The 12,592-nt window shown below is 49.5% G+C and overlaps 1 protein-coding gene across 1 annotated transcript in view; it reads left to right on the forward strand.

Annotated features, from left to right (window-relative positions):
- Positions 1–902: 902 nt before the first annotated feature.
- arhgef1 (Rho guanine nucleotide exchange factor (GEF) 1) overlaps positions 903–12,592 on the forward strand; it is an 88,595-nt gene continuing 76,905 nt past the window's right edge. Inside the window, 3 exon segments of the mRNA XM_073045720.1 lie at positions 903–1,285; positions 10,956–11,066; positions 11,496–11,588. Of these exon segments, the coding sequence (XP_072901821.1) occupies positions 1,250–1,285; positions 10,956–11,066; positions 11,496–11,588 (240 nt within the window). The 5' untranslated portion in view covers positions 903–1,249.

Genomic DNA, 12,592 nt, shown 5'->3' on the forward strand with positions numbered 1-12,592 from the left:
GCAAGGCCCTTTCACCCATCAAGCCCATCCTGACCATTAGCCACCCAGTTACCCCAATGCCCATGCATCCCACATTTCCTCCAACTTCTCCTGATTTGAACCCTCACCCAGACACTTTGCGGCAGGTGGGGGGGGGGGTAGGTCACAGTGGGCTGATTAAACCACTCACCCCACGTTTCATTTTGTTTGGGATGTGGGAGGGGATTGGAGCACATGGGGAAGCCCATAGGGTCACAGAATACACGCACTACACACACCCCCCTCACTCACTCACACACACACACACACACACACACAGAGACACGCCCTTTTCTCATTACTACCATCGGGAAAGAGGTACAGCTTGTGTGTGGAAAGACCCCCCACACAACGATCCAGGAACAGCTTCTTCGCCCTCCTCTCTCTCCCCCCCCCCCCCAGCTTTCTGAATGATTCCTCGCTACTCCTTTACTTTGCGTTATTTATCTATTTTAGTAACTTATAGATTTTGACGTCTTTGCACGTACCACGGCGCATAACAGATTTCACGCCAGCCAGATTAGTGATAATACGCTAGTTAGGTGAGTGGGTGATTATAATTCGAGCCCGGGATCGAACCCGAGTGTCCAAGGCGGCGACCCACAGTCGAATCCTTTGCCTCCTCAGAGCTGGAAGCGGCTGCGGTTCCAAGCGTCTGGTTTAAGCACTGTGAACCTTTGTGTGCATGGGCGTGCGAGGCCCGGCCGCGGTGTGGGATCAAAAGGGTCCAATAGGTGGGTCCTGCCTCAGGAGACTGACGTGGCCGGTTCAACACTGATGTCAGACTTTCCGTGAAAGCTGCAGACTTTTTTCTCCCCCTGAACACTGCCCCATTCATTCTCGGACAGCAGCAGGGAAGTGTTTGACTCACTTTTTTAGGCGGCGAAAGGGAGCCTGGAGACGGGGAGATACATCTTCCATCGGTGCGAGGAGTCTCTTGCTCCGCGCAGGAAACGAGAGAACGGGACGTTCCGAGAGAGGAGGGACGGGATGTTGAGAGAGCGGGGCAGAAGTTCCTGGGGACGCTGGAAGCAGGCGGAGTGGATTTACACCAAACGCGCTCTCCCCTGACCAAGTCCAGTGGGGTGGGGGGAGGCGGAGCCTTGGCCGGGGTTCTGCCCTCGCCGCACCCCTCTGGAGCGGGACGTCCCGAGGCTGGAGAGGTGAGTATCTCCTGTCTAACGGAACCGTCCCAGCTGGAAGCTTGAAGATACGCCCACCCCGGGACACAATGAACGTGAGAACCCGGCTGAGATCGGGTACTGGGGTGAGTGTCGAAGGTCGAGATTGGTCCCTTTCCGTGTCCCGGAACGTTTTAATTCATTTGGTGGGGGGGAGGGGGTCTCCAAACGTCTGCTGCACAGCAAGATCTCACAGACACACACGGGTCCTGTTTCCCCTTTGCGTCCTGCATACTCGGTCGGTGTTGAATATTGGATTCTGGAAGTCGCGTTCCAGGTAAAACTTTGTCCGGGCCGCACTTGGAGTACAGTGCGGAGTTCTGGTCACCCCGTTACAGGAAGGGTGTGGAGACAGGCGAGTTTCACCAGGATGCCCCCTGGATTCCAGGGCATGAGCTTTAAGGAGAGGTTGGACCAACTTGGGTTGTTCTCTGAGCATGGAGTCTGAGGGAAGAATTAATAGGGGGTTAAAAAATGGTGACAGGCACTGATAGTTAACCTTTTTCTCCTCAGTGTGGAAGTGTCTAATACGGGAAGGTATGCATTGAAGGTGAGGGGGCAAAGTTCACAGGGCAAGTTTATTTTACACGGAGATCGGTGGGTGCACTGCCAGGGGTGGTAGGTACCATGGAGACATCTGAGAAGCTTTTAGACGTGAATAGATAAGTAGAGGTGACCGGAATGCTGCCTACATCAAAAGCAGGATTATTATCACTGTCATGCATGAGGTGAAACCTGCTGTTTTGCATCAGCGCTACAGTGCAAAAGACAGAAGATTGCTGTAAACTTCAAAATAAACAGAGCAAAAAAGGAATAATGAGGTAGTGTTCATGGATTCAGAAGTCTGGTGGTGGATGGGAAGAAGTTTGAAGTAAATTTATTAAAGTACATATACGTCACCATATACAACCCTGAGATTCATTTTCTTGTGGGCATACTCAGTAAATCCATAATGGAGTAATGACTGTAATAGAATCAGTGAAGTTGTTTGTAAATGGTGGAGTGTGGGTCTTGAAGCTCCTGCACCTCCTCCCTGATGGTAGTAATGAGAAGATCCAGGTGGTCTGGGTCTTTAATAATAGATACCCCCCTTTCTAAGGCATCACCTCTTGAAGATGTCCTTGATAGAGATGAGTCTCGTGCCTGCGGCTGAGTCTAAAGTCCTCTCCAGCCCCTCGCGATCCTGTTCATTGGAGAACTGGATATTATCCGCTGGGAAATATCTCTGAGGAGAGGCTGGAAAAGCGTGGATTGTTTTTCTCTGGAGCCGCAGTGGTGGAGGGAAGAGCTGAGTAGAAGTTTGTAACAAGGCATTGGTGGGGTAGGCAGTCAATATGGAAACTTCAAGTATCTGGGCATTGGTTTAAAGGTGAGAGTGGTGAAAAGTTTGAAGGAGATTTCTGAGGGCAATTTTTTAACGCAGTGAGTAGTGGATGCCTGGACGGGTTGTGGTGGAGGCAGAGACAAGAGAGGCGTTGAAGAGGCTGTTAGACAAGTGAACAGAGAGCAGGTGGAGGGATATGCACCACATCTGTGGAGGCTGAAGTCCAGTTTCAATTGGTCTCGAGGTCAGCAGGGACATATGGGCTGAAAGGCCTGTTCATGTGTTGTACTGTTTGATGTACTCAGAGTTGGCCTTATTATCTCTGGCATATGACGTTTTGTGGCTGTAGTACAGGGAAAGACGTTTTTAAAAATTACCACACATTACAATAAAAATGAATAGATGGTGGAAGAATGAAGGTTGGGCTGACGGACCATTCAGAAACTTGAAGCTGTTCATCAGTAGTTGAGTGTGAGTCTTCGTGAAGAGAGTCATAATCATACTGACTGTAGTAAATAGACCCTTCGGCCCAACCCAGCCATGTTGACCAAAGTGTCTATTAATCTAGTCCTATTTGCTTCCATTTGGCCCTTATCCATCTAAATCTTTCCTATCCATGTACCCATGCAAATGGCTTTGAGATATTGTAATGGTATCTGTGTAACAACTTACTCTGGCAGATTGTTCCACACACCCACCTTCCTCTGTATGGAAAATTTTCCCCTTTAAATCTTTCCCCTTCTCACATTAAACCTGTAGGCTGTGAGGAAGAAGACAGTAGCCATCCATCTCATCTACACCCTCATGGTTTTATAAAACTTCATAAGGTCACTCCTTGGCCTCCTTCATTCCAGGGAAATAGTCCCAGCCTATCCAGCCTCTACTTGTAACTCAAGCACTCCAGTCCTGGTAACATCCTTGTGAATCTTTCCTGCACCCTCTCCAGATTAATGACATCCTTCCTTTCACTGGGCAACCAAAATTGCACATAATACTTCGTGCAGTCTCACCAGTGTCTTGTACATCTGTAACAAGATGCCCCAGTTCCTGTACTCAGTGCCCTGACCGATGAAAGCCAGCGTGCCAAATGCCTCTTTCACCGCCCTGCCATCTTGTGACCTGGGAACAATATACCTGTATTCCTAGATCTCTCTGTTCAGGGCCCTGTCCATCGCTGTGCAAGTCCGGCCCTGGTTTAACCTCCCAAAGTTAAACACCTCGCACTTGCTCTGAGTTAAACTCCCTCTGCCATTCCTTGGCCCACTTCCCCAGTGGATCTGGATCCCAATATAGTCTAAGATAATCTTCTTCACTATCCACTATGCAAACCAAATTTAATATCATCCACAAAATCAATGCAGTTTTCTTTCCCCTCTCCAAAACCCAACAGATAAACTTTAATCTATTTTTAAAAAGTTTGTTTAGAGATGCAGGCCTTTCCAGCCCAGTGAGCCGCATCACCAAGTAACCCACCTATTTGACGCTAGCCTAATCACCGGAGAAGTTACAATGACCAATCAACCCACGAACCAGTATGCCTTTCGACTGTGGGAGGAAACTGCAGCACTTGGATGAAACCCATGCAGTCACGGGCAGAACGGAGATGTCGCCGGAACTGAACTCTGAACTCCAGCGCCCTGATTTGTAGTAACACCATGATAACTGCTTTGCCAATGTAGCATTCAGCTCGTCTGACGCTCCCTCACATTGGAACCTGTCCACCCCAGGAACCTCTTCAATCACTTCTCAGGAAATTCCCTCGTGCTTCATTTTCCCCGCGCAGGACTGTTGAAGGGGAAACATTTCAGTGTGGTGGTGCCCTGACGAGTGGTTCTTGAGGTTCATGGAGGTCGCAATGCTTTCTTAGGGCTAGGGGTACATCTATTGTTAGGGCTAGTCCTTGTCGAGAGAGGATCTGATGTCTCTCTGACCCTGACCACTCACCCTTTTCAGGTCACTTGCATCGTTGAGTTCGTTGTTCTGTGCACAAGAACGGTGGGGTACACGTACAATGAAATGCTTGCTTGCTGAAGCATCATAGGCTTGAAGACACACGCATGCGCGCGCGCACACACACACACACATACACACATACACACATACACACACACACACACACACACACACACACACACACACACACACACACACACACACACACACACACACACACACACACTCAGATCTACAAGACACTGAAGGAATAGACTGTGCAGAAACAGTCCCGTGGGATTACAGTAAAGATACTAGCATGGGCAGAAGATTGGCTGACTAGCAGTAGGGAATAAAGAGAGCCTTTTCTGGTTGGCTGCTGGTGACTCGTGGTGCTCCATAGGGGTTGGTGTTGGGGACCTCTTTGCACATTATATGCCAACGATTTGGATGGCAGAATAGATGGCTTTGTGGCTGCTTGCGGGCAATACAAAGCGCTGAGGAAGCGAGGAGTCTGCAGAAGAATTTGGGAAGATTAGGGGAATGGACAAAGAAGCAGTAGATGGAATGCAGTGTAGGGAAGTGTATGATAGGTAATACTTCATTGATCCCAAGGGAGATTAGTGTCACAGTAACATTACAAGTGTGTATATATATATAAATATTAAAAGAGAAGTAAGAAAGAGTAAAAATAGCTTTCCTTAAAAATAAGATGTTGCAAGACTTACAAATCAAAGATTACAAGATCACTTCCCCGCTATAGGTCATGCACTTTGGTAGAAAGAAAAAGACAATACATGGGAAGGAAATTCAGAATCTTTTGGGCTTAGGATCTTTAAGGCATTAAGGAAAAAACAAAGACACAGTCAGAGACAAGTCCCTGGTAATGCAAGAGGTGGTCTGTAGTGTTCTGCTGGGAGGTAGTGATTACAGTTGAGTTGGTTAGTTCAAGATCCAAATGGTTGAAGGGAATTAGCTTTTCCTGACGCTGGTGGTGTGGGATTTCAGGCTGACTTGCCTCCTGTCTGCACGTGGTCCATATCTCTCCGTTTTCTGCACATCCATGTGCTTAGCTAAGAGCTCGCTAACCTCCTATCGTATGGACTTCCATCATCACGCCTAGCAGCATATTCCAGCACCCACCACTCTCTGCATAAAATAAAAATAGTCCTGCATATCTTAGAATTTACCTCCTCAAATTCCTGCCCTTTGGTATTAGTCATTTCAACTCTAGGGGGCGAAGGGATGTTGTCTACTCTATTTATGCCTCTCATAATCTTATAAATCTTTAGCAGGTCTCCCCTCAGCCTCTGCTGCTCCAGAGGAAATAGCTGAGGTTTGTCCAACCTCTCCTTTCAGCTCATCCCCTTAAACCAGGCAGCATCTTTGGGGAACCTCTTTTGCACCCTCTCCAAAGCCTCCATATCTCCATTGGGAAGGGTACAGAGGAGATTTACCAGGATGCTGCCTGGTTTAGAGAGTATGGATTATGATCAGAGATTAAGGGAGCTAGGGCTGTACTCTTTGGAGAGAAGGAGGATGAGAGGAGACATGATAGAGGTGTACAAGATATTAAGAGGAATAGACAGAGTGGACAGCCAGCACCTCTTCCCCAGGGCACCACTGCTCAGTACAAGAGGACATGGCTTTAAGGTAAGGGGAGGGAAGTTCAAGGGGGATATTAGAGGAAGGTTTTTCACTCAGAGTGGTTGGTGTGTGGAATGCACTGCCTGAGTCAGTGGTGGAGGCAGATACACTAGTGAAGTTTAAGAGACTACTAGACAGGTATATGGAGGAATTTAAGGTGGGGGGTTATATGGGAGGCTGGGTTTGAAGGTCGGCACAACATTGTGGGCTGAAGGGCCTGTAATGTGCTGTACTATTCTATGTTCTATATTTCCTGTGATGGGACAACCAGAACCACACACAACACTCCAAGTATTGCTTCTCCAAAGTTTTATAGAAGCTGCAACGCGATTTCCTGACTCTTGAGCCCAGTGCCTCAAGTGATGAAGGCCAGCATGCTATATTCCTCCTTTCCCACTGTCAGTCTGTGCCACCACAGTCAGGGAACTGCGGACCCGGACTCCAAGATCCCTGCGATGTTTACAATCCCAGCCCAAGGACATCCTGATGGGTGTACCATTCCTTCAAGGAAGATGCAAGCACATCCTTGAACCTTTTCCAAGTTCAGGTCTATTTATTTATTTAGGCCCTTCAAACTGCACTGCCCAGCAACCCCTGACAACCCGTGATTTAACTCTAGCCTAATCACACGCAAATTGCAATGACCAGATAACCTACTATCAGGTTCGTCTTTGGACTGTGGGAGGAAACTGGAGCAGCTGGAGAAAACCCACACATTCCACAGAGGGGACGTACTGACCCCTGACAGAGGATGCTGAATTGAACTCCAAACTCTTGACGCTCGAGCTACAGTAATGTTGCACGAAGAGTTGTTACCATGTTTCCTCAATTGTCGTACATACTTGGGATATAAATATCACGAAAATTAGCTTTTTGCAGCCGCAGCAGCACAGTGCATTGCAGGCATAAGCTAAAATTATCTTAAATTAACATAAATTTTAATATTTTCCATGATAAAATAGATATAACAACCCTGGTGTAAGATGAGAAACAGAAAGAAATATAATCCAAGGTAGTGTTCATGTTATTCAAGAACCTGATGGCAGTGGGGAGCAAGCTGTTGTTGAACCTTGAGGTGTGGGTCTTCAGACTCCTGCACCTCCTGCCCGATGACAGCATCGTGAGGAGGGTATGCCCCGGATGGCGGGGGACCCTGGTGACGGATGCCGCCTTCCTGAGACGCCGGCTCTCGTAGATGCTGCTCTGGTGGGGAGGGCTGTGTCTGTGGGTGAGCCACTACTCTTTGAGTTCCTGTTTTGGAGTTCCTGTACCAGGCAGTGGCCAGAATGCTTTCTGTGAACCTTTTCAGAACCCTCTCCAAAGCCTCCACAGCCTTCCTGTAATGGGGTGACCAGAAATGCACTCAGAACTCCAAGTGCGGTCTGACCAAAGTTTTCTGCATTTGCAAAGTAGCTTGCCAACTTTTTACACTTGGTGCCACACTGAGTGATGGCATGGTGGTACAGTGAGGGCAGTCTGCTAGCGTAACTCCTTACAGCGCCTGCAATTGGGCTTAATTCCCACCACTGTTTTAAAAAGATACTATGCTCTCCCCTGGAATGTGTGGGATTACTCTGGGTGTGCCAGTTTCCTCCCAAACTCCACAGAGATGTACGGGTGAGGGTTAGTAAGTTGTGGGCATGCTATGATGCCGCCGGAAGCATGGCAACGTTTGCAGGCCCTGAGTGTGCTGGGTGTCACAAATGACACATTCCCGGTATGTTTCAATGTACGTGTGACAAATCGAGCAAATCTTTAATCCTCTCCTATCAGACCCCTCCTCCTTCATCCCTTGACTTTTCCCACCTATCACCTCCCAGCTTTTCACATCGTCCCTCTTCCCACACCCACCCACCTTTCCCCCTCACCCTCACCACCTATCACCTTCTAGCTTGTACTCCTTTCCACCCCTCACCACCTTATTCTGGCTTCTTCCCCCTTCCTTTCCAGTCCCGACTGTTTATTCCTCTCCGTAGATGCTGCCTGACCCTCTGAGTTCCTCCAGCACTTTTTTTCAGCATTTTTACTCAGGAATTCCAGCCTCTGCAGAGTGTGTAAGCTAATCTTTAATCTTTGATGAAGACAAGCATGCTGTACGTCTTCTCTACCTGCCTATCTGCCTGTGTTGCCAGTTTCAGGGAGCGATGGACTTGAATTCAAGTTCGTCCAACCTCTCCTGTTAGCTAGAACATTGGGTTATGGACACGACCTGTGTAAGCTAAACCTCTTTACTGCCCTCAAAGGAGGGAAAGAGGCCATATTGTTTAGGATTGAAATCGTCCTGTCAGACTAGTTAAATCAAGTTTGGTTTTTGGTTGCTTATGGAGAGAACATTAGTGTGTGAGTATGTGTATAAAACAAACAAGGTGTTGGAGGAACCCAGTAGGGGAGGAGAAAAGGAATTGTCAATGTCAATAAGATTATGAGAGGCACAGACAAAGTAGACAGCCCTTATTTCCCCAGGGCTGAAATGTCTAATACCAGAGGGCATGCATTTAAGGTGAGAGAGGGTAAATTCAAATGAGAGGATAAGGGCAATTTTTACACAGAGTGGAGAGTGCCTGGAATGTGCTGTCAGGGCGGTGGTGGAGGCAGATGTGCTGGAAGGGTATAAGAGGCTGTTAGACAGACATGAATGTGCAGAGAATGGAGGGATATGGACATCGTGTAGACAGAGGGGATTAGTTTAGTCAGCTGTTTAATTACAGAGTGGGCTGAAGGACCTATTCGTTACTGTTCTGTGATGTTTTGGGCTAGGACTTCATGACTGCCCCAGCAGACATTTGGTGTTGTACAGTCACACAGCACAGACTCATTCGGCCCAGCTCATCCATGCTGACCAAGGTGCCCATCGCAGCCAGTCCCATTTGCCAGTGTTTGGCCCATATCCCTCTAAGCGTGTCCTGTCCAAGTGCCTTCTAAATGTCATAGTTTCCGTGCCGAACCTGTTTGTTGCCCCTGCAGCCTCTCGTGTTTTCTCTGGTGTTTGTGCACTGTAAGTAATTATGAAAGCAAATCGTCTGTTTGTCCTTTGTGAGGGTGGATGGGGGGGGGGGCGGAATATGGAAGAGGGAAGGGAAGCGAGAGGCAAGTGGGGGAGGTTTAAGAGAGGAGGAGAGGGCAAGGGAAGGAAGAGAGAAGGGATTGTGAGAGGAGAAGGGGAGAGTGCGGTATGATAGAGAAGGGAAGTGCGGAGGGATGGAGGCATATAGTGAGGGAAATAGCTTGAGAGCGAAAAGGAGGTAGGAGTGTGACTGTGTCTCCACAGACGACAGGCCAGGTGATTCGAGGCGGGGATGAAGGATTTGCTCCTTTTTTTCATTCACAGATTTACATACTTTCCACTGGAACGTTTACATAGTTTTCAAATTAAAACAGCACGATCATGATCCGGGAACTAGTCCAACTCTCGTGGCTGCCACTGTACGGGAAGAGCAGCAGGGAGAGAGCTTGTGTGCAGTCCTCCTCGCTTCCTTTCTCTCCCTTGTCACCTCCTCCGCCCTCATTGCCCTCCCCTTCCTCCCCATGTGACCTCCCCCCCCCCCCCCCACCACACCCCAGGTCACCCTCTGCCTCCCACCTGTGCTGCCCACCCCTATTGCCCTCCCTTCCTCCTGGGGCCTCCTCCCTCTGTTTCCCTTTCCTCCTTCCCCATGTCACCCTTCCCTCCTGTGTTGCCTTTCCCAAGACTCCCCCTCTCCTCTTCCCCTCCCCCCTCCATTTCCTTATCCCCCTTCCCAAGAGGGAAGACCCCTCCACCTCCTCCCATCCCCTCCCTCCTCACTGTTGCCCGGCTTCTGACAGGAACTGCTGTAAGACTGCATCGCCAGGACACTCCTACCCCTCCTCCACCTCCTCGTCCTCTCCACTGGGGAGGAAGAGGGCCACAGGCATGCGAGGATTCCATTCATTCCACTGCCATCTCCTAGACCACCCTATCCATTTCCCAGTTCCCCGTACTACCCCACCAGAAGCCCCCAATCCTCCGCCCCCCCCCCCGAACCTTCCTCCCTGCAGCAATGCAGGACTGAGCAACCTGAACTTCTGAAAAAATGAGAGGGGATCTGAGAGAAATGTGTAAAAGTATGAAAGGCATGTATAATATAAGCGTCAGGGAAGTTGTTCCCTCCTGTAGGTGAGACTAGAGCTACGAGACAAAGTCTAAAGATTCAGGGGAATGGATTTAAGACAGATGAGAAACTGCTTTTCCCAGAGAGTGGTGAATCTGTGGAATTCTCTGTCCAGGGTAGCCTCACTAAATAAGTGAGCTAGATTTCTGCTTTGCAGGGGAGTGAGGGCTATGGGAAAAAGGCAGAGCTGAGTTCACGCCAGATCAGCTGTGACCTTATTGAATGACGGGACAGGCTTGGTGGCCGATTCCCGCTCCTGGTTCTCAATGTTCCTAAAACAAAGTAGAGTTCATGGGCTGTTCAGAAATCTCACGGCAGAGGGGAAGAAACTGTTCCTAAAATGTTGAGTGTGGGTTGGCAGGCTCCTGTACCTCCTCCACGAGAAGAGAGCATATCCAGGGTGGGGAGGGCCCTTGGTGACAAATGCTGCCTTCTTGAGAGACCGCCCCTTGAAGATGTCCTCAAGGATGAGGAAGGTTGTGTTTGTGATGGAGCTGGCTGAGTCTGTAGCACTGTGCGGCCGCCTCTGATCGTGTGTGTTAGAGGCTCCAACCAGAGTGAGATCAACCGGGCAGAGTCCACCTGAGATCTCCAGAAACTTACAGCAATCTTTGGTGACTTACAGAATATCCTCTGATTCCAGGGGACCATGTTGCAAACTCCATTGACCCACGAAGTGCTGGTCGCAATCCATTCATGTTCCTCTCTCCTTTCCTCTGTCAGGCAAACTACCAGATCAGGAGCGCCCAAAGCAGGACTTTTGGCAACGAGCCCCCACACAGGGGGGCCAGGCAGGCAGTGATCCCCATGGACACCGAAGATTCCAGTGACACGGTGAGTATCACCCACTCTCCTCCTCCCCCTCTCCCTGAAACCTCCATGCTCTCTCCCCAAAACCTTCACCCTCTACCCCTCTCTCTGGCCGCCCCCTCCTCTCGCCGGCCCCCCCTGCTGGCCCCCTCGCTGGCCACCGTTCTTCTCTTTAACCCCCATCGTAACCCCCCCATCGTAACCCCCCCATCGTAACCCCCCCATCGTAACCCCCCATCTTAAACACCTGCCATCTCAACACCCCCCATCTCAACACCCCCCATCTCCACCCCCTTCATCCTCACCTCTCTTCACCAACACGCCCCTTCACCACCTCCCACTTGCTCCCCCCCACCCCCTCTCTCACACCCTCTATCTCCTCATTGCCCTGTTTTGCCTATGGAAATGGAGCTACTTTGCATGAACTGACCATGTTTCCGGGTCTCATTCCAGCGCCTGCCATTCGGGAGGGGTGCGAGCTCCGCCAATCCCACTATGCTCATCATTGGAGCTGAGGATGAGGAGTTCGAGAATGACCTTGCCTCGGTATGTGAAGTGTGTGGTAATCTCAATCACGTTGAAAGACATTAGTGGTATAGTCAGGAGTCTAGTTTGGCCATGTCTTTTTTTAAAAAATTTATTCATTTACGGGATGTGGGCCTTGCCAGCTAAGTTATTGCCCGTGACAAGGTGGTGATGAGCTGCCTTCTTGAACCGCTGCAGTCCCTGAGGTGTAGGTTCACCCGCAGTGCTGTTAGGGAGGGAATTCCATGAATTTAACCCAGCAACAATGAAGGAACGGTGATCTTTCCAAGTCAGGATGGTGAGTGACTTGGAGGGGGATGTCCAAGTGGTGGTGTTCCCAGGGATCTGCTGTTCTCGTAGTGGTCGTGGGTCTGGAAGGTGCTGCCTTAGGAATTTCAGTGTGTTGTTGCAGTGCATCTTGTAGATAGTACACACTGCTGCAACTGTTTATTGGTGGTGGGACTGGGTGCTTGCAGAAGGGGTCCCAGTCACATGGGCTGCCCTGTACATGATGGTGTCAAGCTTCCTGAGTGTTGATGGGGCTGCACTCATCCAGGTGAGTGGTGAATATTCCATTACCCTCCTGACCTGAGCCTTGTAGATGGTGGACAGGCCTTTGGGTGTCAGGAGGTGAGTTGCACGCCACAAGATTCCTAGCCTTTGACCTGCTCTGGTAGCCACGGTGTTTATATGGCTCGACCAGTTCAGTTTCCTGTCAAAGGTAACCCCCAGGATGTTGGTAGCAGGGGATTCAGTGATGGTGATGCAAGGGACAATTACGAGGGGTGATTGATAAGTTTGTGGCCTAAGGTAGAAGGAGTCAATTTTAGAAAACCTAGCACATTTATCTTTCCTACATTTACACACTTAGTCCAGCGTTCGTGGAGCATACGGATCCCTTCTTTGTAGAAGTCGGCATCTTGGACCTCCAGAAGTAGTCCACAGCATGGGGTGATTGATAAGTTCATGGCCTAAGGTGGAAGGAGATGAGTTATTAACTTCAAACTTTCTGCATTTTCACTCAG

Source organism: Hemitrygon akajei, chromosome 1 (genome assembly GCF_048418815.1).
Source record: "Hemitrygon akajei chromosome 1, sHemAka1.3, whole genome shotgun sequence".
In the NCBI taxonomy this organism is placed as follows: domain Eukaryota; kingdom Metazoa; phylum Chordata; class Chondrichthyes; order Myliobatiformes; family Dasyatidae; genus Hemitrygon; species Hemitrygon akajei.